At 42.4% G+C, this 22,810-nt stretch overlaps 1 protein-coding gene across 1 annotated transcript; it reads left to right on the plus strand.

Annotated features, from left to right (window-relative positions):
* The first annotated feature begins 3,305 nt into the window (after positions 1 to 3,305).
* On the plus strand, positions 3,306 to 5,645 carry LOC310777294 (lymphocyte antigen 6E). The gene is made up of 3 exons (XM_083637606.1): positions 3,306 to 3,461; positions 4,420 to 4,524; positions 5,284 to 5,645. Exons 1-3 carry the CDS (start codon positions 3,410 to 3,412, stop codon positions 5,361 to 5,363), a joined length of 237 nt encoding a protein of 78 aa, XP_083493732.1. The 5' UTR covers positions 3,306 to 3,409; the 3' UTR covers positions 5,364 to 5,645.
* The last annotated feature ends 17,165 nt before the right edge of the window (positions 5,646 to 22,810 follow it).

Consider the following 22,810-nt stretch of genomic DNA (forward strand, 5'->3'; position numbering starts at 1 on the left):
CACATTTTGTTTGACAGAATATGTTGAGTGTTTTTGTTTGCTCCCTCTGTATTGTGTCCAAAAATAAACCTTTTATTTATGAGTTGATGCCGAAGACAGCTATCTGATTGTAACCTGAGTAGATGTGTGAAATGTGAATAAAGATTTTGATAAGAAGCATGGTGGTGTAGACCAGCCAATAAGAGAAGGCCAGTTCAGTAGCCTATTTTTCACCAGTAGGTGTCAGGCTTCACCAGACATTTGGGTTTGGGTAGTTACACTGGTGGTTTCCTCCACAATAACTGTAAGACTACTTCATCTGGGAGAGACTGGCCGTGGTGTTTAAACTGCAGCATCAAATGTGCAGTTTCCTATTCCCGCTTCTAGATGTCACAAAAAGGACAACTCCAAGTTTGGCTTCCAAGATGCTTAAGGTTGAGAGCTATTTCAGTGTTTTATGCCCAAGTTCGACACTTGATCTGCACTGAATGTACCAAAATATTGGGGACTTCACATGAGGTGAATCTGTGTAAGTGTAAATTATCCCTTATGAAATCTCGATCAATTACAAATGAGATGAAAGAGAAGCGAATGAGTTCGAAAAGGAGTTTTAAGCTTTGAGATAATACAGATGTGGATTGAACAAAATAAGAAGGAGCCTACATTCAGTCAGTGTAGGGGTAACTGAGGCAGTAGTTCTGATTGGTTAAATATTACCCTTTGATTAATAGGATAGCCTACTGTACTCGGGTTACAGAAATATAACATTTCTCATAGTTGTGTGACTGTGTATCCTTTACACATTTTAATGTAGGAGTTGTTTAATTTGTTTTTGCACCTTTGATTTACGTTTGACACGTCTCACCCTGACCCTGACATCAAATTCATGAAAACTTCTAGGGCATAGATGATGCAGCATGGGAGCTGATATAAATGTTATTTCAAGCTTTCCTCTTTATTGGCTAAGCCGATGCATACACTTTCTTTTTCAAGTTTTCATTTGACTCAGGGTGAGGCAGCTGGGGTATGATGCTATTATTTGTTATACTTGGTCTATGTTGACTTTGACAATAGTTCTGATTGGATACAAATATCAGCCTTTGAGTAACATGTTATAATTTATGTTGCCAGGGAAACACTTTATCAAACTTAAATTAAATCTGTAGGTTAAAGAAATACTCCATTTCCATAGTCCTGCACTTCGCAATGTACAATTAGTTCAATCATGAGAGGCCAGTCGGTAGGATTTAACAAACTTTATTTAGCAATCGGCATGCATGGCAAATACTTTGGCGCATGACTCCATTAGCCAGTGGCGCTGCTCTTGAGGCAAGAGGAGGGCATCTGCTTAGGCTAGGAGATCCCCCCCCCCGTGGGGGATCAGGAGTCACGACTCGTTGGTGGCGGACTGGGGAGGTGGGTGGGGCAAAACAACGCTCCGGAGGAGGGCTCAAGGGAGATGGACTGCTGTGAAGCTGCTGCTGTTATGATCGGCCAGAGAGAGAGAGGTGACGTAGAACCCTTGCTATATATATGAGAATTAACTGACGTCATATCTGACGTCATTACGGACGTCATACTAAGACTTTGACTGACCACGTCATACTAGAACTTGATTGACGTCAGGGGTGATCGGATTAGATTATGCACGAATGGCCTTCTGCTTGAACTATGGTCTAGAGACCTCACTACTGTGTACGTTCTCTGAATTTATTTTTGCATCTTTTATTTACTCACATAGATATTTACCAGTTTAAAAACGTATTTACTTTTTAAACTTACATTCACAGTCGTTTTTTCCAATCATTTTATTCAAGATGGCTACATATAAAAGATGATTTATTGATTAATAATGTATGTATTGTACTGTGCTTCTATCTCTCTTCTGTTGTCCTTTCACTTTCCTTTCACAGTCAGTGTGTGTGAACCTCAGTGACTTGTCAGTATACTGCATCTCTGTCTTATGTCACCAAGCCAGATTCCTACACACCTGTGAGTTCAACGTGATTCTGATGATTTGACGTTATAATTGCAATACACATTCAGACACTATTGTAAAAAGAATGTTTCTTCACTTTAAGAAGACATATTTGGGTGATTTTGTCTGCTTTTTCCGGTGTCTTTTGTCCTGTGCATGCCTTCCATTAAAGGCATTCACATGTTTCCAATTCATTTTCAAGTTGCCTAAAATGAAATTGAAATTCACTATTATTGTTTTTAGCACACCAGCACACTGAGCAACACCCATGTTTCTCAATACCTCAGAATATCAACATACATGTAGGCCATTGTAAGTCATTAGTAGCTACGTATGAATATAATGCAGGGCAGTGCTGAGAAATAGGTTGTTTAATGTGATTTCATAACACAGATACATAATAAAGTATTGTGTAATGTGTTGTTCTGCTGTGGAAAGGATGCTGTCTCACCGGTTAGACCAGGACAAACTGGACTCTAATGCTTTGACGGTAACTGACCCTAAAGTATGAGAAGATACTTCCTCATGGCAGGAATCCATGATACATGATTACAATTCTTTAGATCAGGGATGGGCAACTTTGATGATAGAGAGGGCCACACAAAAGTTCCTCGCTACCAGAGGGCCAGATTGTGACCATGCACTTCCACCAGTAGCCTACTGTAACACCATCACTCCCAATTATAGCTACTAATTTGATGAAAAGGACTGGTAATCAAAGTTTATTATACCAACATTTATATTTTTGATATTCAAATTTAGTAATTCTTCAGATGACACCAGAAACTTTGCTCTAGCTTTAAAACAGCCCGCTACAGCAATTTGATGGGGTGCATCACCCAAATATGTGATATTAATCATTAGTAATGTTGCATGTGCAATGTGCATCCTGGATAGTTTGTTACAATAGCGTTACCTCAAATGCTAACGTTAAACAGTATGTGGATGGACAATGCTAACGCCATTAGCGCCATGTTCTGGGTTGTACAGTAAAATAAAAACAGATGTTGGTGGTCTAACCTAACCAAAAACGTCCGCCTTGTGTGTTTTTTTAATTACTATTATTTTTTAAGTTGACCGAGGGGCCACACTGAGTGAGGTCGGGGGCCGTATGTCAAAGCCAGCTAATGTCAAAAACTCAAAGGCTTATTGTAAATTCATCATAAAAAGGCTGCAGAACCAAAATCTCAATGTGAACTTCAGTTGATCCAAATTGCAATACAATAGATGTTATTCTGGAAAGGTACAAGACAGATTACCAGTAAGTACTGTAACTCCTTTGTCTGCTTGATTTTCCGCTTGGCCTCAAGACAATGCTGGAAGGTATGTGAGTACCGCCTTTCCTGTAAGATGATACACAAGGAAACGCAGGAAGTCAGGTGTAGCCTGGTATGTGATGTGCTGCTATAAAAGTGTCAGTGAGCAGGACGTGACCACACACCAACTGACAACATGAAGGTCTTTCTGCCCACACTACTGCTGCTGCTGCTGTGTAGCACTCAAGGTGAGGACACTATGCAGTGATATTTACATTCTACAGCTTGGATATAGAAATCATAAACATCGCGGTGGATTGAATATGAATACTTTTATAAGAATATTTTTTATTTTGTTACATATTTACAATTGTGGCAAGACATTGTTTTCTATAAGAAGAGTAAATGCAATACCAGTCAAAAGTTTGGACACCTGCTGCTGATTATTATTAAGATGATGATGATGATGATGATTTCATGATCTTAAAGGATTTTTAGAAGATAAAATGAAGATTTTATCTGTATTACTTTTTGGTTACTGCATAATTCCATTCACTTAATTAATAATTTTGATGTCTACTAGTATTTTAAAATGTGGAAAAAATAGCAAGCATAAAGAAAAATGTGATGAAAAGAGGAGAAAATTCAAGGCACCTTCCTGAAGTTAAAGGAACAGTTCACCCAAAATGAAAATTCTGTCATCTACTCACCCTCATGCCTGAAACACAGGTGGTTTGTCGATATAACACACAGGGAGGTTGCCAGCACAACTGGAGAGAATGGCATGAGGGCAAGTAGATGATGACAGTTTTCATTTTTGGGTGATGCCTTTATTGACCTTGGCTATTAATCATGTTAAAATGCACCCACATGTTGCCGCCCAACCAGGAACTTTGTCAGGGTGCAGACCAATAGAAAAACATGAAGTAATGAAAAATGTGGTGTGTCCAAAAGACTGTATGTAAATTATGAAGTTGAAAAGCTATCCTGAACTAAGCTTCAACTACCCTTCCCTGCCCATAAGCTTCAACTTCTCTTCCCCTTCATACCCTTCCCTTCCCTGCTCATTCCCAGTCAACCGTTGGGTCGTGACTCGTGACAGCGACTAAACATTGATGTTGCCTGAATAGTTCTTACACTGAAGTAGTAGACAAAGTGACAAAGACAGTGACACGCTTCTTTTGATGGATGCTGTCTTCTGTTCAGTGCACACGCTCCGATGCTACACCTGTGAAGGTGAGGGTGACGAGATCTGCAAGGTGGAGACGGAATGTGGAGCATCCGCCAACTACTGCAAGACTTATGTGGGAAGTAAGTACTACTAGCCTACACTCTCTCTGCTCCAATCAATTGGTTTTGCTTTCAGTCTTAACAAGGGATGCACCGATCTAACTTATTCGGTCCCGATCCCGTACGGATACGTGGGCTTTGGACATCGACCCATACCGAGTACCGATCCGATGCCATGTGTTTAATTAATAAGCTGTATGCCTCACTGTGTGGGAGACTGGGATCATTCTTTTATGTGTGAGGCAACATTATAGGCTCCACTTAAACGTTGCTTTCCTAACTTTGTAAAACAAAATGTAACAAATAAATACATAAATGCACAGATTTTTTTTTAAATATATTTTAAAATAATGGTATCCAATACTAGATCGGCCCTTTGTCACCAATACCCAATCCAGCGATATCTGAGTTCAGAATGATATCTGATGGTGCATCTAGTCTTAAAGGAACACTCCGACAATTTTCAACCAGCTTTGTATCATTACAACATCAGTAGTATATTAAAAAACTGTAAACACTTTTGAAGGCATTCATTTAGTTTGACAATTATTGAGAGTTGATTTGAGTTAAATTGTGCACCAGTGATGTCATTCATGGACAAATGACATCACTGGTCCACACCTTAACTCAAATTGAGTACACCTTGAACTACAAGGTGTACTGAGTCTCTGTGTGTGTGTGTGGGGGGGGGGGGGGGGGCGTATTACATTAACAGGGATGGTTTAATTAAATTAACAGGGATGGTTTAATTATTCCAATATCCTTCTTATTGCCCCACAGCTGACAGCATTTCTCGAACCTGCGAGGAGGAGTGCACAGAAGACGTTGACGTCATCTGCTGCGATGAAGACCTGTGTTAATACTGAAACTCAGCGTTCTCTTTCACTTTCTGTTCTAATCAACACACATGAACAAAAAATAATGGCTCAAAGTCTGTATGACAGTTTGTATGATAATCTGTAGCAGTGTGATTCCCTGGGTGGGTGATGGTTGCAATGACACTTTAATGTGAATGCCCTGTCTGTGATTGTTCTTGCTTTCATCTGCAAAATGTCAGTGAAATCAGCACTTTTGAAATGAACCTCAGCTATTTTGCCTTTCATTTCACAGCCATCAGCAAATACACTGGTACTCACATATGATGAGGCTTGATGAGTCAATTTTATTCATTTAACCTTTGTTGAACCAGGAAGTCCCATTGAGATATGAGATCTCTTTTACAAGGGAGACCTGGCCAAGACAACAGCAGCAATAAAATGTGGTACATCACAGAACACAAACCAAAAGTGCATACAATATACAACACTGGCTACAAAAGAGAGATCTACTGCAGGAGGAGTACTCTGAGTGTTTGGCTTATTTTAACCAGAAGGTGTATGTATACAAGCCCAATTAAATGTTGAAGGAAAAAGGAAAAGCTGCTTCAATGTAGCTAGTGATCAAATGATGGGAAAGTGTAGCAAGCTGACAGCAGACAGCCAGGAAAGTAGACTGAGGAGAATGGTTTTTTAACTACATATTAAGAGTAAACTTCTAATATTGCATTATCTCAGTGTATTTCTATGATATTTCTATGATCGTCGTAGAGCTCTTTTACACAGGCATCAGATGTTTTCATTTAAAACAAATGTTTCCTGTGAGTCAATCAACAGAAATGCATTCACATCAGCTCACAGAAAAAAACACAAAAAAAAAACACGTTAAACTAGACCATCGCAATGATCACACACCAGCCATGACGTCCCTGCGACTTAAAATGTGGGCCAGGAGCGTAAAGCGGGGGCCAATGTGGGGCGGGGACGGCCCCCTTGCTTGGGCCACACCCATTTTCGAACTTGGCTTTCATTTTGATCTCAAGTACACACCTTTGTACACACACTTTGTACAAAAGTACAAAGTTTTGTGACTGCATCGTGTTTGCACCGATTTGACGCTGTTGCGGTGACAAAATCCGTCCACAGACAGACCGACATATAACTAGAACAAGTACTCAAAACCGCTTCTGTGGCAGTTCCTACTACAGTCTCCAGCAGGGCCACATTTTCCTGTGACACACACACTGACTCACAAGGTGAAAACAATACCAGCACCACTGTCACGACTGGCAAACATGACTGAATTGACTAAAGCAAATTAATGCACAGGGATGTTGATACTGCAAACCATTCCTCCTATACAACATATGGAACATGGAACATAATCAGTGTGAAAATATGTAGGTCAATCGAAAGTGCTAATCTCGCCATCTGCTTCGTCTCCACATGCAGCCCAGACATTGGTTGGGCGATTTATGGATTAATAATAACCAGAGTATTATACGCAACCTTCACACTACATGTGTCGAAAGGTTAAATCCAGACACACACACACACACACACACACACACACACACACACACACACACACACACACACACACACACACACACACACACACACACACACACACACACACATTAAGCAAACATATTCTTCAATTTCTCTCTCTCTCACTCTCACTCTCTCTCTCTCTCTCTCTCTCTCTCTCTCATATGATTGAAATACGTCCAAAAGCACCTTTCCTGATCATGAAACACTTGATGGCTTTGCATTCGGTGAGCGCGGTCACAAATGAAAAGAAATCATGATTTTGCATAATTGCACAATGCATAATTCCTCTCCTTCCCACACAGGAAAGAGTGTGTGGCTGAGAAGGTGGCAGAATTAAGTATGCCGCCTGCATGTGGCGCGCACGTAGGCTGTGTATAGAAATGTTGCAGAGAAAATATATTTTTTAAAGGTTATAGCAACAATTCCACAATTTCAGAAAGTCCACACAGTTTTCAGAATGTCAAATTCTGATTGCTTTTGTTTAGACTTTACTCTCAATCTCTCTGATTAGTTGCAGATCTGAATCAGTGGTGCAATGGAACAGCCTCATTTTAAACAGCCAAATAGTACTTTTGTATTTTCTCCCTTTTTAGTCAGTTCAGTTCTGTAGGCCTACTGTACATTTTAGCTAACTGACACACTCAATAGTAGCAGTATAAAGGGACATTTTTATTGAGTGAGGCCCCCTCACTCTGTAAAAACTCTGGTCACCACAGCGCAGTATTAGCTTGTTTTATATTTGAAAAGCACAGATCTTGCCCAAATGAAGTAGCAGAATCAGAACTATAATAAGGATGCATCTCTGTGAGTGAGTGAGTGAGTGAGTGAGTGAGTGAGTGAGTGAGGGAGCGAGTGAGCGAGCGAGCTAACAAAGGCTGCACAGCCCGATCCACTGCATGTGTATTCTGCTAGTACAGTATGAATACAAGGTGCAATAATCAAGCACGAATGCAGAAATAGGCCTATTACTCTTTGGTGAGTAGCCTAAATCAATGCAAACTTTACCTATGTGATTTGTCCAAAGATTTCTGAGACATCCTATAACTTCAAATCTCAATATTTTATCAATATATATGTATATATATATACAACAGTTAGTTCCGGCCGCAGAGGGGGTCCTGGGCATCTGGAGGCTCCAGGCCAAGCCACGAAGGAGGCCCCTACCGGTGGCGCCCCGAAGGGGCGCCGCCGGCGGGGTCCCTTCCGGTGGCGCCCCAAAGGGGCGCGGTCGGAAAAAAATTTGACCTTTTTTGGACGTATTTTTGCCATATTTAGAGGCTGTTTGAAGTTACATCCCCCCTCAGATTCAATGGGCATAATCATGCTTCATAATGCATAATGATTATGCTTCATTGACCAGACTTGACCAGAATAGTCACCAGAATAACCAGTCAGTTAGAAGAAGACAATGTGGCAATAGTAATATAAGTATATAGCCTTTAATTAATAAAACATGCTCAGATCACACCAGTGACACCACACACTCAGATGATCACCACATCACAGCCACAGGCAGTCAGGTCATCATGTATGATGTTGGGATGTTGGAACAACCTGGAGAGAGACATTGGAAGAGAGAAGAAGAGAAGGGGACAAGTAAATAACTTAAGGAGGAGAGAGATGACTTCCACTGAAAAATATCTCATTGAATAACTAGAAACATTTGCAATGTAAACCCTTGTGTTGTCTATAAGATGAAAAGATTAGTGTACAACTGTATCCTTAACTTACTGTGTGTGTGTGTGTGTGTGTGCTGGAGTTTAGCTGTTAATCACAGCCAGGCAGCAGGTCAGTAGATCACAGGGAGAGCAGGTCACATCCTCACAGGCAGTAGGAGATCTGAGCAGGTTACAGCTTCACAGCCAGGCAGGAGGTCAGTAGATCACAGGGAGAGCAGGTCACAGCTTCACAGGCAGTAGGAGATCATAATGTGAGAGCAGGTCACAGCCAGGCAGCAGGTGAGTGAGCATGCACATGGTCATGGAGGTCTGGTCTGGATGCTGACATAATTCTATGTTGAAAGAGAGAGAGAAAAAGGCATGGGCAGGTTTAACACAATGAGAGATGACTTCCACTGAAAAATATATCATTGAATAACTAGAAACATTTGAAATTCAAAACTATTACTTACTGTAGGAGATCTGAGCAGGTTACAGCTTCACAGCCAGGCAGGAGGTCAGTAGATCACAGGGAGAGCAGGTCACAGCTTCACAGGCAGTAGGAGATCTGAGCAGGTTACAGCTTCACAGCCAGGCAGGAGGTCAGTAGATCACAGGGAGAGCAGGTCACAGCTTCACAGGCAGTAGGAGATCTGAGCAGGTTACAGCTTCACAGCCAGGCAGGAGGTCAGTAGATCACAGGGAGAGCAGGTCACAGCTTCACAGGCAGTAGGAGATCTGAGCAGGTTACAGCTTCACAGCCAGGCAGGAGGTCAGTAGATCACAGGGAGAGCAGGTCACAGCTTCACAGGCAGTAGGAGATCATAATGTGAGAGCAGGTCACAGCCAGGCAGCAGGTGAGTGAGCAGGGTCATGCACATGGTCATGGAGGTCTGGTCTGGATGCTGACATAATTCTATGTTGAAAGAGAGAGAGAAAAAGGCATGGGCAGGTTTAACACAATGAGAGATGACTTCCACTGAAAAATATATCATTGAATAACTAGAAACATTTGAAATTCAAAACTATTACTTACTGTAGGAGATCTGAGCAGGTTACAGCTTCACAGCCAGGCAGGAGGTCAGTAGATCACAGGGAGAGCAGGTCACAGCTTCACAGGCAGTAGGAGATCTGAGCAGGTTACAGCTTCACAGCCAGGCAGGAGGTCAGTAGATCACAGGGAGAGCAGTGTCTGATTTGTGGTGGGCTCACTGGGTTGCTGCTGCTCTGTGTCACTGACACCACTGTCATCATCATCCGTGGCTGAGGCTCTGACACTTTCATCCTCCTCCTCGTCCAAGTCCGACACCGACTCCCACGTTAACGTAGTAACATCAGCCGCCTGCTGCGCGTCCTCTCTGCCTCTGTCATCATCATCATCATCATCGGTATTATCGGTGGTGGTCACCGTGGGTGACTCGGCTCTGTCACTGTCACTTTTATCCTCCGAGGCGTGGCAGGCGTTCTCCCCGCGCGTTGTGACATTAGCTGCCGCCACAGCACCAGCAGACGCAGGCAGAGGCAGCCTAGAGCTAGCATGGCTGCTAGTGCTAGCGTTGTTGTTAGCTAACTCACGCTCACCTGGTGCTGCTTCAATTAACGTTGCAGCTGCTCGCTGCTCCTCGTCCTCCGTCAAGTCAGCGTTTTTTTTTAAGAATTTTGTCATCTTGGTCAAACTTTCATTAAACTTCCCCTGTTCCAACTTCCTCTTTTTCTTCTGTGCTCCACTCTGAAAACGCTTCATTGTGTTCTACAACTTCTACTGCGGCTAGCTAGATGCTTCACAGTACCGACTGCTCATCACGCAAATGACAACGCTAACTCGATCGATCCCAAGTGGTGGAAATCAAATGAAATAGATCGTCCATATTACTTTGTGAGTGAGAGTGTGAAATGTGGGTGATACAACATGAATGATGATAGTCAGGTTTATTTTTTATATTCGTTTGGATTGACCAGTCCAGAAGAAACGGGGAAGTGTTTGTGGGGGCGGGGGGAGGGGGAGGCCGGTGGTAGGGACGGACTCGGGAGATACTAAAAACGAAATGCTCTGGTCTGCGAGGCCCTCTAGTGGACGAGGCTCCAGGCGGCTGCCTGATCGGCCTGGTGGAAGGACCGCCTCTGCCGGCCGGGCAATTTGATTGGACAAGAGGGATCCTACCAGTGCCAATATTTCATGATAATGTACTGGCGCTTCACTGTGTGTAGATCACTTCGCTTCACAGCTGCCCTAATCAACAAAATGCTTCACAGCTGTAGAGTAGACAGTAGTAAAGTAGACAGTCTGCAGTTAATTAGGCTGATTAGGCTACATTTTCGGCAAAGCAGAAAGCTGAGGAAACTATTTTTGTTGGCGGAGGAATAAATAGAGAAATCATATATTTTCTCAGCTTTTTGTCATTTTTTTAATCAGCTTTGTTTAATAGAACTGTTGTATAAAAGCAATATCACACTCGAGGTCGTGCTGTTGTTGTCTAATATCGGCACTGCTGTGATTATCTTCGGCACTCGGCCTGCGGCCTCGTGCCTACGACCGAATCACAGTAGTGCCGATATTAGCCAACAACTGCACTCCCTCTCGTGTGATATTGCTTAAATCTCTCTCAATATAAGTTTTGTATTTTTCTTCAAAAACAACTGCTGCAATTTATCTGATGCCTCTGTATTTGGAATGAACATGAACCTCTTCTTATCTCCCAAGGTCGCCTGTCAAAACAGAGTAACAGACAAGGTGAAATATCTAATTTATTATGGTTCACACTGTGTAGTCCATTGGTTCCCAAACTGTTTTTTTTTACAGAGAACAGCAGGCTTACCGCAATATATGAGCCAGAGTGAAGTTTCTGGTATCACTAGAAACTAGAAGACCTTAAGGCATTGATTGGTACCAACCAACCATGTCATGCTAGCTTGTCAGGAATGTGGCTAAATAACACTTCAAATTTAGGCAACATTTTGGTGAGGGGAAAACATTTTCAAATGGGTCCTCTTTTTCACCGCCTAATGTTAGCCTGTGTGTGTGTGTGTGTGTGTGTGTGTGTGTGTGTGTGTGTGTGTGTGTGTGTGTGTGTGTGTGTGTGTGTGTGTGTGTGTGTGTGTGTGTGTGTGTGTGTGCGCGCGTGTGTGTCCATTTTGAAACCAATAGCCTTATGTTGTTATTTAGCCTTTCTGATGCTATTGCATGGTTAATTCAGCAAATTTTAGTGTATGTGGGGAAGATTGGGAACCCCTGGTGTAGTCTACTGTATTTGCTTTGATATTGCCTGAGGTTTAATTTCTGTATAAAAAGACAACATTTATCTTGTTTGAATTAGATTAAAAACTTGACGTCAACGGTTTTCTGTAATTATACTGAATCACTGACTGAGTGTGAAAATGCTTTATCAGAATGGTTTTCTGACTCCTCACCAGCAGGTGGATGTGAATTACAACTCTAAGTTGTGTCTTCATCTAAAGAAAATCAATGATTTCTCTTCTTACAATTACATACATATCTGTGAATACTATGCTAGATAGTTATGCTACATAGTTATGCAGCTTTGGTTGAGTGCAGAATACTTTACATGACAAAGTACTCACTGTGATCAGTTACGACAAACGTACAACTTCAGCAGGTAAAGATTCAGAAGCTACAAACACATGACAAAGTACAATAATTGAATTTAGAAATGAACAGTAATAATGTTGTTACTAATGTCTAGACTTCCGCCTTAGGTAAGCTACAAACAATGCAAGCAACAGATACAGTACAGTAGATGCCGAAAGATAATCAAGGGAAAACTTACTGGTAGCAGGTTTGAACCCTGAAATACAGACAAGGGGTTACAGTACATTACTACTCAATGACGGATCAAATTATTATGAACCAACCAACACACTTTTTTTTATTACATGCTTTAATATTCGGTCTTATAGTTGATCTTAATCTTGATCTTAAGGTGCTAAACCATACGTTTTCAAAGTGGGAGGCGGGCCTCCCCAGGTGGGCTCCAACCGGTTTCAGGGGAGGCTCAGTGAATGGAAGTGAAGAAATATTGCAGTAGTTACAGAGATATGTTTTCCCCACTTTTCCAGAGTCATAAACAAATAAATTGCAAAATGCCTTCAGACAGACCTTTTTTGAAGGTGTGTGTGGGGAGGTGCTTTGTCCCCAAGCTTTGTCAGAGGGGAGGCCCACAGCCTCAGAATTTGAAAACCCCTGCGCTAAACCAGTTAAGGATTTAAAATCTATCCTCAACGTTACAGGTAGCCGTTGCAGGGATGCTAAAACTGGTGATATGATCACTTTTCCTGGTTTTGGTTAAAATACTTGCTGCTGAGTTTTTTGTAGGCCAGTATAGATACAGTCGGTCTGTGTGCAAATGCCTACAAAACGTTACTTCCGGAAACGTTGTGTCAGTAGGGCCGTGGGGTGAAACGTGATCAGGATTTACCACACGCTGACCCATTGACCACACGTCTATGACGAGACACCGCCGGAATGTATAAAGTGAGTTCGTAGTCTAATCTAGAAAACTAGAAAATACAAAGGCATGAGTCAGTTTCTTAGCATCCTTCTAAGGAAAGGTAGGTAGGGTCTGACTCTTGCAATGTTTCTTACTGTACATGATAAAAAGCTATCTTGGTAACATTGCTGATGTGAGTTTTAAAATTTAATTCAGTCAAGGATGACACCCAGAGTTTTTTAAGACTGAGGAGGAGGAAGAGGAGTAAAATAAATAAATAAATAAATAAATAAATAAATAAATAAATAAATAAATAAATAAATAAATAGATAAATAAATAAATAAATAAATAAATAACTCTTTGTCCCTCACCATTCGTGTTCCTTCGCCAGATGAAGACTCCAGCAGCGATGCAGATTTCCAGAAAGAGCAGTCCTGCAGCGACTCCGATAACATGAGCAATATTGATCCATGAAGGAGGACATGGAACCAAACAGAGCATTCAGACTATAGAACACTGGATCGATCAGGTGATGCTTTTGTTCCAATTTAGTATTTTATAGAGAGGAGGTCGTGTGAATCAGACTAATAAGAGAGACACCTTTGTTTTAGCAAACCGACTGGCACGTTTGGTTGCCTTCAATATTCTCATGCATGATGTTAAAAAGGTTGCCCAAAAGGTAGCGCTGTCGCCTCACAGCTAGAAGGTCCTGGGTTCGATTCCCACCTGGGACGTTGTGAGCGCTGAAGGAGTGCGTGCCCGTCCGCATGTCCTCGAGTGCCCACCGCCCGGGTGGGGTCGTCAAAAGGGCCTTTCTGTGTGGAGTTTGCATGTTCTCCCCGTGCCGCCTGGGGGTTTCCTTCATAAATTAACCCCTCACTAAAACAAGCAATATCCTGGTCGCTGAAGTGGCGCCTCCTCTGGTCATTCGGGGCGCCTGTTTTGGAGGGAGGGGAACTTGTTGGAGTAGCGTGATCCTCCCACGTGCTATGTCCTACCGGTGAAGCTTAGGTGACAGGTGGCATGGAGCCAGTTTCGGCTCTCCCCAGATCGGCAGAGGGTGGACCAGCAACCAGGATAAATAAATTAAATTAGCACTAATGGAGGATAAAAATTGGATCAAAAAATTACTATGAGGGAACAAGCGCAAACCTTTTAGACCACGGTGCCACTTTCCCCTCGCCCCCCTGCCCCCCCTAACACCACCCATATCCCCATAGCCACTAATCTTACCCACCACTCAAATCCCCAGAAAATTTTGTACAGTTTCAAGTAAAAATGGATCAAGCTGGTGCACTTTGAGATCAAAATGAAGAGACTAGATCTATGAAGAACTACACACATCAATATCTTCTTTACCGTTCTGTGGTTTTACAGCAATGAAAAAATAATTGTTTCCCTATATATACTATATATATTCTGCATACAGGTTACTTATGGTAGAATTATGCTTGCATACATAATACCAAAATCACTTCAGGGGAGTTTCAAGTAAAGTAACATTTTGCTTTGTAGGCAAAACAAAAGTAAAATTAAATCAAAAGGGAACTTCCTAACTTATTGGCTGGAATAAAATTCCGACAAGATAATTTGTCCGACTGTAAGCACTAAAGCAGGAGTTTGCAGTCAACTAGTTGAAATTAATATGTGGCAGTATTTGTGGGGGTCAAAATCTATATAGGGTGTACCACCACAAATAGATCAGTGTATGGGAAACACTGACTATTAAATTGTGTGACTAGAAAGACACCAATAAATCTGAGAAAATGTACTTTAATTTTGAACAACAGCACTACAACGGTGGCATTACAAATGGTATTATGAAATTATTGTGGGGAAAAACAAGAATGCCACTTTTTTCATGAACTTTAACTCTATTGAGTGCCAAGGACGAGTATAGTCGTCAATTCGAATAGTAACGTAGAGTGCCAAAGACGACTAAAGTCGTCAATTGCGTTTTTTGACGGTGGGACGTGGATCAAAGCCTCGTGCATCTCCTGTAAAAATATTGTAGCTATTGAAGGTGTATAACCTATTTTATGGACCCATTAGGTGGCGACAGTGCTCTCCAGATTAGAGAAAGTTGAGGAAAAAAAGCAGAAAAAGCCCCGTGATGAAAGAGAAACCGATGCATGAGCCAGAGCGGCACAGATTGCTCTGGCTGCCTGGAGCCAACGTTAGCTGCGAACAGCAGTCAATCCGCTCCCACAAATGAGCCCCTCTGTCTCTGCTGCATAGTTTCTCCACACGATTAGCCGCCAGAAAATAAAACCAAAGCCAAACCATTCTCATGAGAATGGTTTGGCTTTTCAGTGTCGCGCTGGGAGCCGGCGCACAAGGCTGAGCGCTCCGAAAATAGACTGGGTGCAGCGCACTTTGAAACGCGCAGCAGAAAGCCTATAATCAGACGCAGCTTCATCCCAGCTCACAACCGAAACCCCAGAAACGCAGACGAACGCGAGCCCGATCCAGACTCCCCCGACGAGCGGCCGCCATCCGAACGTGGATCCGTAAGGCAGCAGAGCCTGCCATAGCAGGCAGCAGAGACTCGCCTGACACACGCAGCAGCCAGCAGAGCGAGCAGAGCCACCAGAGACACTCCCACGGAGGAGGAGTTTGGAGTTGAGGGGTGTGTGGGTGCTGTTCAGATGTTTCAGGTCAGAAAATATTAGCTTCAGAGTCAGTGAATGTGCTTGAAATGCTTCATTTCACAAAAGGCTGAATATCTCAGCTTCTAATTTGAAACGCCTGTTTTTGCTGAAAACAACCTATCTTCTCCGGCTCATAACTAAAGAACGGAAAATGGTATCAATAAACTTTTTTTTGCTGATGATACAATAGAGTCTCCTCGTTCTTTGTGCGTGTTCGGTGTTTACATAGTAATATCACACAATATTCTGTGGGCCTCGACAGGGGCGGTTCTAGGCCTTTTTTGGGTGGGCTTTAGCCCACCCAAAAATAGTCTCAGCCCACCCAAAAAAAAAAAAAAAAAAATTTTTTTTCTTCTCTCTCTCCAAATCCATGGTGGTCATTAGTAGCAGTTTCTGTTAAAATTATCTTTATTTATTATTTATTTTTGCTTTAAAACTATTTTTTAATTTTCTGCTTAAAGTTCATGAAAAAAAGTGGCATTCTTGTTTTTCCCCACAATAATTTCATAATACTATTTGTAATGCCACCGTTGTAGTGCTGTTGTTCAAAATTAAAGTACATTTTCTCAGATTTATTGGTGTCTTTCTAGTCACACAATTTAATAGTCAGTGTTTCCCATACACTGATCTATTTGTGGTGGTACACCCTATATAGATTTTGACCCCCACAAATACTGCCACATATTAATTTCAACTAGTTGACTGCAAACTCCTGCTTTAGTGCTTACAGTATATTATTATCTTGTCGGAATTTTATTCCAGCCAATAAGTTAGGAAGTTCCCTTTTGATTTAATTTTACTTTTGTTTTGCCTACAAAGCAAAATGTTACTTTACTTGAAACTCCCCTGAAGTGATTTTGGTATTATGTATGCAAGCATAATTCTACCATAAGTAACCTGTATGCAGAATATTGCGCCGCTGTCGTTCCAGGACCTCGAATTTCCAAAACAGAAACTTTTCAGGAAGTAAAAAAAACCTGTTTGCTCTTAAACTACTGAACCAAATGTCGTCAAAGTTGGCACATGTCTTAATTATAGTTAGTTTCCCGCTGAATGTGTCATTACTTTATTAATATCTTACCTGGATAAGCTCAAATGATGTTGTTTATATTATCAGTCCGACTTGGAAGCGCTTTCTCATGGCCAGTCAAGCGGGAGGCAGCCGCATCCTCATGCACGAGCCCCCAAGCTCCAGGCCGCGGGGGCGCGCGCAGGAGCAACAGCATTGCCCCTCGCCTCTCATGGCCGAATGGGGGCTTTGGCATGGGCTGAGAAATAGTCTGACATAACGTAACGTTAACGTTACTTTATTCTCGTCAGAAAGCACTCCGATTTGCATGTTAAAACAAGTTTGCAGCCTAGGAATAACTGGAAAACATTTGATTGATATATTAACGTCAGAGGAAGCCAGGATTAGTCAAAACGATATGAGAAATACACAGTGCGTCTGCCGTGTGTCTTTTCCGGGTTTACTGTCCTGCGTGGGGGGGGTACACACGGAGGTAGGGGGGGAATTTCTAGGTTTGACTGACAGATTGAGGGCGAATGGCGTTACGAGATTTACTCACAAGCTCGTTTTAATGCTTTTCCATTGGTTGCATTTGTTAAAAACCACACAGAGACGTGAAGGGTGACCGATGGCATTGATTCATGACAAAAAGTAAAAAAGTGAAAAAAGTGACATTCGAGGTCCTGGCCCGACACCGACGTATATATAGGGAAACAATTATTTTTTCATTGCTGTAAAACCACAGAACGGTAAAGAAGATATTGATGTGTGTAGTTCTTCATAGATCTAGTCTCTTCATTTTGATCAAAGTGCACCAGCTTGATCCATTTTTACTTGAAACTGTACAAAATTTTCTGGGGATTTGAGTGGTGGGTAAGATTAGTGGCTATGGGGATATGGGTGGTGTTAGGGGGGGCAGGGGGGCGAGGGGAAAGTGGCACCGTGGTCTAAAAGGTTTGCGCTTGTTCCCTCATAGTAATTTGTAGTTCGGGGGAGATTTCGGGTAGATTTGGGCTCAGTCTTGTTTACCGTACCGTAAAGCAAAAATAAATAATAAATAAAGATAATTTTAACAGAAACTGCTACTAATGACCACCATGGATTTGGAGAGATTTTTTTTTTTTTTTTTTTTTTTTTTTTTTTTTTTGGGTGGGCTGAGACTATTTTTGGGTGGGCTAAAGCCCACCCAAAAAAGGCCTATACCGCCCCTGAGTGTGAACCAAGATGGAACGATTTTTAATCAGAAAACCATACAAAACGGTATGGCTCATGGCTCCCCCCCCCTACTTAGCCTACTTTTCTAATCTAGAGAGGTCTGCTTCACACAAACAGGGAATGACTGTACCATCGTTGCTAGCGCGTTCGCTAGCAGAAAGCAGACCAACATACCAGCGTCAGTTCTCACGTAGCATTTCTTCTTTCCGCCTTCAAAATAAAAGCGTAAACCAATCTGTACTAAACTAATTCACTCAGAGCCTGCATTCAGATAGGAAGCAACTCAATAAACTCTGCAGCAGATTCAAGACTAGAATTTATTCAGCACTTTGTGGCTGTATTGCTTTTTTATGTAGCCTACTTGTTTTGACTCTGTATTGAAGCTTTTGATTTTAAAAAGTGCAATGTTGTGTTGCACCATTACAAATTTACTGTTATATCTTATTGTTTGTTTGTATATTTATTTATTCATTCATTCATCACATTATTAGACACTTTCTGGTTATTAAAAATAGCACAAACAGTAAAACATAGAATTCTGGAAAAAAATGGTCTATTTGGAAAACAATAAAACAAAAAAATTGTAGGCAGATGTACTTGGTTGGGTGGCTTTTGGTGTTTTGCGGGTAAAAGTGGCTCTCCTATTGACTTTGTCCCGCCAGTGCGGCTCTCATCGAAAAAATAGTGAGGATCACTGCTCTAAGGATTTTGTTGACCATCTGAAAACATTAGTTCTGCCTGTGTTGTTCCTACTTGGTACAAATTGTATGATAGTGCTGTCATTGTTAGGTGAACAGAAAGAAACGCAAAGTGAACTTGCTTGATTAACCAATACTGTGTGGATGGCCATAATAGTCGGTGGTGGATGAGTTGAGTTCCCTCCCCCTCCCTCCCCTGATATTTGAAGCGCTTTGAGGGTCTTGAAAAGCGCTATATAAAATCCAATCAATTATTATTATTATTATTATAGTATATTTTGAGAGACAGGCCGAGGGCCACCTAAAATCAGTCCGCAGGCCGCAATTGGCCCCCGTGCCAGACTTTGGACGTGCCTGACTCTCTCTGTACCTTACCTTAGGGTTGATGGCAGGTAGCCTAAAGATGGTGGAGGTTTGAATGGATATACCGGCCCTGTTGGCTCCGGGTGTGACTGTGTGGACCTGTGTGAATGTGATGCCAAACAGATCTGCTGCTCCACCAATAGAGGGCTTGTTGTTGTCATGTTGTCATGGCTGCTTCAGCTCGTGGGCTAATGGTGGTCCATCTATTGGATTAGAGGGATTTCACTGTGGTATTAATCTGAGGAGACAGCAGGTGACCCAGGCTGGCTCACAGAGAGCTGCTGTCTCTCTCAGTCAGTCTCTGGCTGTCACTCAGCACACTGCAGCCTCCATTAGATGCACTGACTCACAGGAGAGATGAACCTCTTCTGTTTCTCACTGGTAAGGGACCAACTTTCACACTTTCTGTACTTTCATAATGTTGTTTTGTTGTTTCTTGACTGTGTAACTGTGGGGGAAGCTAAAGAGAAAGTCACAGATTGATAGAGATTAGACCTGCCCATCCATACAAAAGGTTTAGCAATTCAAAGTAATATTAAATGAAGTAAACTAGGTTATAACATGTGCTGGACAATGGTGCAGAAGTTGTGTAGTTATAAACATGGTGTTTTACGTAGCAAAAGACTGTAATTCTGGTGTGACTCCTATGCTAGGAGGAGCCTACACTGAACATAATAGAGCATCTTCCTGATATTCAGTTGCAGCCCCGCGTCCACATCTCAACTGTCTCAACGTTTAAAAATCCTTCTCCAACTGGTCTATCTCCTCCTTTGTGATTGGTGTAGATTCAATAAGGGAAATCAACAAGGGATAATTGCTTTTACCTGGATTCACCTGATCAGTGTATACGATTAGAGTATTCGGTAGCCTACTATTGTGTACTAAGCATTGCATTTCTTTAATTGGTTAAGGTTAGGCAGCTAATAACTTCATTGGTTAAGAAGGTTAGGCAAATAAAACAACTTGATTAAGGTTAGGCAACTAAAACAACTTAGGTTAGGTTTATTTCTTTATTAAACGGATCCCCATTAGCTGACGCCTATAGCCGACAACTCGTCTTCCTGGGGTCGATGGTTTTGGGTTACGGTTAAAAGCGGAACACGTCGCGACGCAAACCCACCTCGCTTGAAAGACTTCACCTTACTTGTCAGCGAGCTATTTCAATATCAGACATATGTTAAAGGTCACGTTAGAGGTTGCCGCTACTTCCTGTTTACAGCTCCCCCACTGCACACATGCACTTACTTCCTTAATACTCACACAACATCAGTCGTTTTAAGCCCCTTGAAAATCGATCAATGTTGTTGTTTTCCTTGTGAGGACGTGCTGCTTTGGACAGATGTCGGAGGTCAGGATTATTCATGGAGGTCCTCCTGCAGTGCAGTGATTACACTTTCTGATTACACTTTCTCACTTGCTGCTACTCACATGTACAGCTACTGACTGTTTCCACAAACCCATTCATGATCTATTTAGAATACATTTATACACCTAGTTTAGGTCAGGTTACTGTAGGTACTAGGCCTACCTGCTCCATACAAAATTGAGGTGAGATAAATCAGACACATATATTGCACGATATTGCAACAATTAAAAGCATGGACAATGAATGTCAATTATATAAGTTAATAAAATATCCCTGATGCAGATAATGAAATCAAGGAAGTTGGGAGTGAGTGGATGTGTGTGTGTGTGTGTGTGTGTGTGTGTGTGTGTGTGTGTGTGTGTGTGTGTGTGTGTGTGTGTGCGTGCGTGCGTGCGTGCGTGCGTGCGTGCGTGCATGCGTGCGTGCGTGCGTGCGTGCGTGCGTGCGTGCGTGCGCGCGCATGTGTGCATGTGTGCATGCTTAGTACACCTTTAAGTTTTAATCATTTGGACACATCGTGAGTGTTGCAATTTACCTGAGAAAGAACAGCCATATCTGAGATCTGATGAGAATTGCCAACCAAAACTGCTACAACTGTGGTGAAACTCCCTCCCCTCTGTTGACGTCGCTACTAGCTCTTCAGACGTCATCTAACGAGGCAAGATTAGATGAAAAGAGAAATTGATTATGTGTAATACGAAGGAATCCGCACAAACTGGTTGAGAAGATCCACACTGATATGACTTCTGACTGAGGAATGTCAACACCTCTATGGTTGACAAGCACATTTCAAAGAGATTTTGAGCAGCAATAGTGCCATATCCATAGCCTACTGTTGTGTCTAAACCCACTAACTCCAAAGTTGAGGATTCTCATCTATTTATATGAAAGGAAGGTTTATGTGGATCTTTATGTGCTGAATGCATTTCATGAGCTTGGCCCCTTGAAACACATGGAAAAAACTCCATGTTTAAATTGTGGTCTTTCCAAACATGAGGTCATTTTTCTTACATCATACTTCCTGAAAAGTGGTGTTTTTTGGAGGTGAGAGGTTTGACTCAACAGTGACTGGAAGTTCCTCAACAAGGTCAACTTGATGTGCACACAGACTTCAGCGTTACACAATCAGAAATCACTGTAAAACATCTGTGTGTGTGTGTGTGTATGACACCAGGAGGGGTCTTTGGACAACCTGTATGAGGCGGTGCAGAGTTCAGGTGACGGCCCGCTGCGCCCCATCCCCAGCCGCTCCTGTAGCCGCTCCTGTAGCCCGGCGGTCCTGCTGGATGACAGCGCCACGCGGCGAGGCTCTGGAAGGTCTATTTCTATGGTGAGGGGGAACACATATTTACAAAACAGATGCAAAGATTCACACATCAAATCTATATACTGTAGGGGTTCCCAAACCTTTTTGGCTTGTGACCCTATTTTGATGTCACAAAAATCTAGGGACCTGAGACATTTCAAATTCCGGTAGACCATCAATAATATCATCAGTGACATCGTCAGTGATGTCACATAATGCTTCTTTTTCCCTGCAGAATTCTGACTTTAATCTGATAATTCTGACTTTAATCTCAGAATCCTGATTTAAAGTTATAATCGAAAAGATTTTCATAAAAAAAGCGTCACTCACAATGGTGATTGAGGCTATGTCCATTTGGATGAAGCCTTTGCAGTATAGTGACATTATAGCCGTTTTCCCACATGCGTACCGGAAAATTACCTGTAAGTCAATATCGGACATTTCCCTTCACACTTCGGCTCGCGCATATGGGAATCTAGCAGCGAATTTCCCTGTATGTTGGGGGGCGGGGCGGCACTGCAGAGCGGGTGGGGAGTGATGTGTCGGCAAAACTCTTGATGGTGAAATAAGTTTGCTTGTTTATCCGTTCACCTGCGTCGCGTTGAAGCACTTTTTACAGACTGGCTTCCTTTGATGTGTCCGGGCTTGCCTTCGCTGTCGGCAACGTAAGCAAAATACTTCCACATTTCGCTTTGCGCATTTGCTTCGTCTGTGTCCCTGTCGGGCTGTCACTGAAGGAGGAGGACGAGCAGGCAGCAGAGAGGAGAGGGGAAAATCAGCACACCCACACATGAAGCTGACATAGGCTACTGCTCTTATTATCACAAGATCATTTCGCCAGTTTGCTTTAATGTGTGCGAATGCCCGCTGGAACATTAAGCAACGTGTGTACACCTCGCCCATGAGAGTGTCGCGGGAAATGACTGGACCCGTTCTCTACTTGAGTCCACTATCGCGCATACCGCTCTTCTGACTGGCTGCAAACTGGTGAAATCTCCGCGATGACGGGGTCGCGCTTATACCGGCACGACGACTTTCTCACATGCAGGCATTAGACCACGTTCCGGTCATTTAGCGGTACAAAGCGCATGTGGGAAAAGGGCTTCAGTGACATTACACTGTTTGGATCTCACCTGCAATTACCACCCACCGCCATAGGTGTCACCCAAGAGAACAAATCTGAAATCTTAGAGATTATCACTTTAAACTCAAAACTAAAAAAACTA

This window comes from Poromitra crassiceps (assembly GCF_964638095.1).
Source record: "Poromitra crassiceps genome assembly, chromosome: 5".
Classification (NCBI taxonomy): Eukaryota; Metazoa; Chordata; class Actinopteri; order Beryciformes; family Melamphaidae; genus Poromitra; species Poromitra crassiceps.

Excerpts from the sequence above, each read along its gene's own strand:
- LOC310777294 (XM_083637606.1), top strand. The coding sequence starts at position 3,410 with ATGAAGGTCTTTCTGCCCACACTACTGCTGCTGCTGCTGTGTAGCACT. Across the intron at positions 3,462-4,419 it reads GCTGCTGTGTAGCACTCAAG|TGCACACGCTCCGATGCTAC; the intron begins GTGAGGACACTA and ends TCTTCTGTTCAG. Across the intron at positions 4,525-5,283 it reads CTGCAAGACTTATGTGGGAA|CTGACAGCATTTCTCGAACC; the intron begins GTAAGTACTACT and ends ATTGCCCCACAG.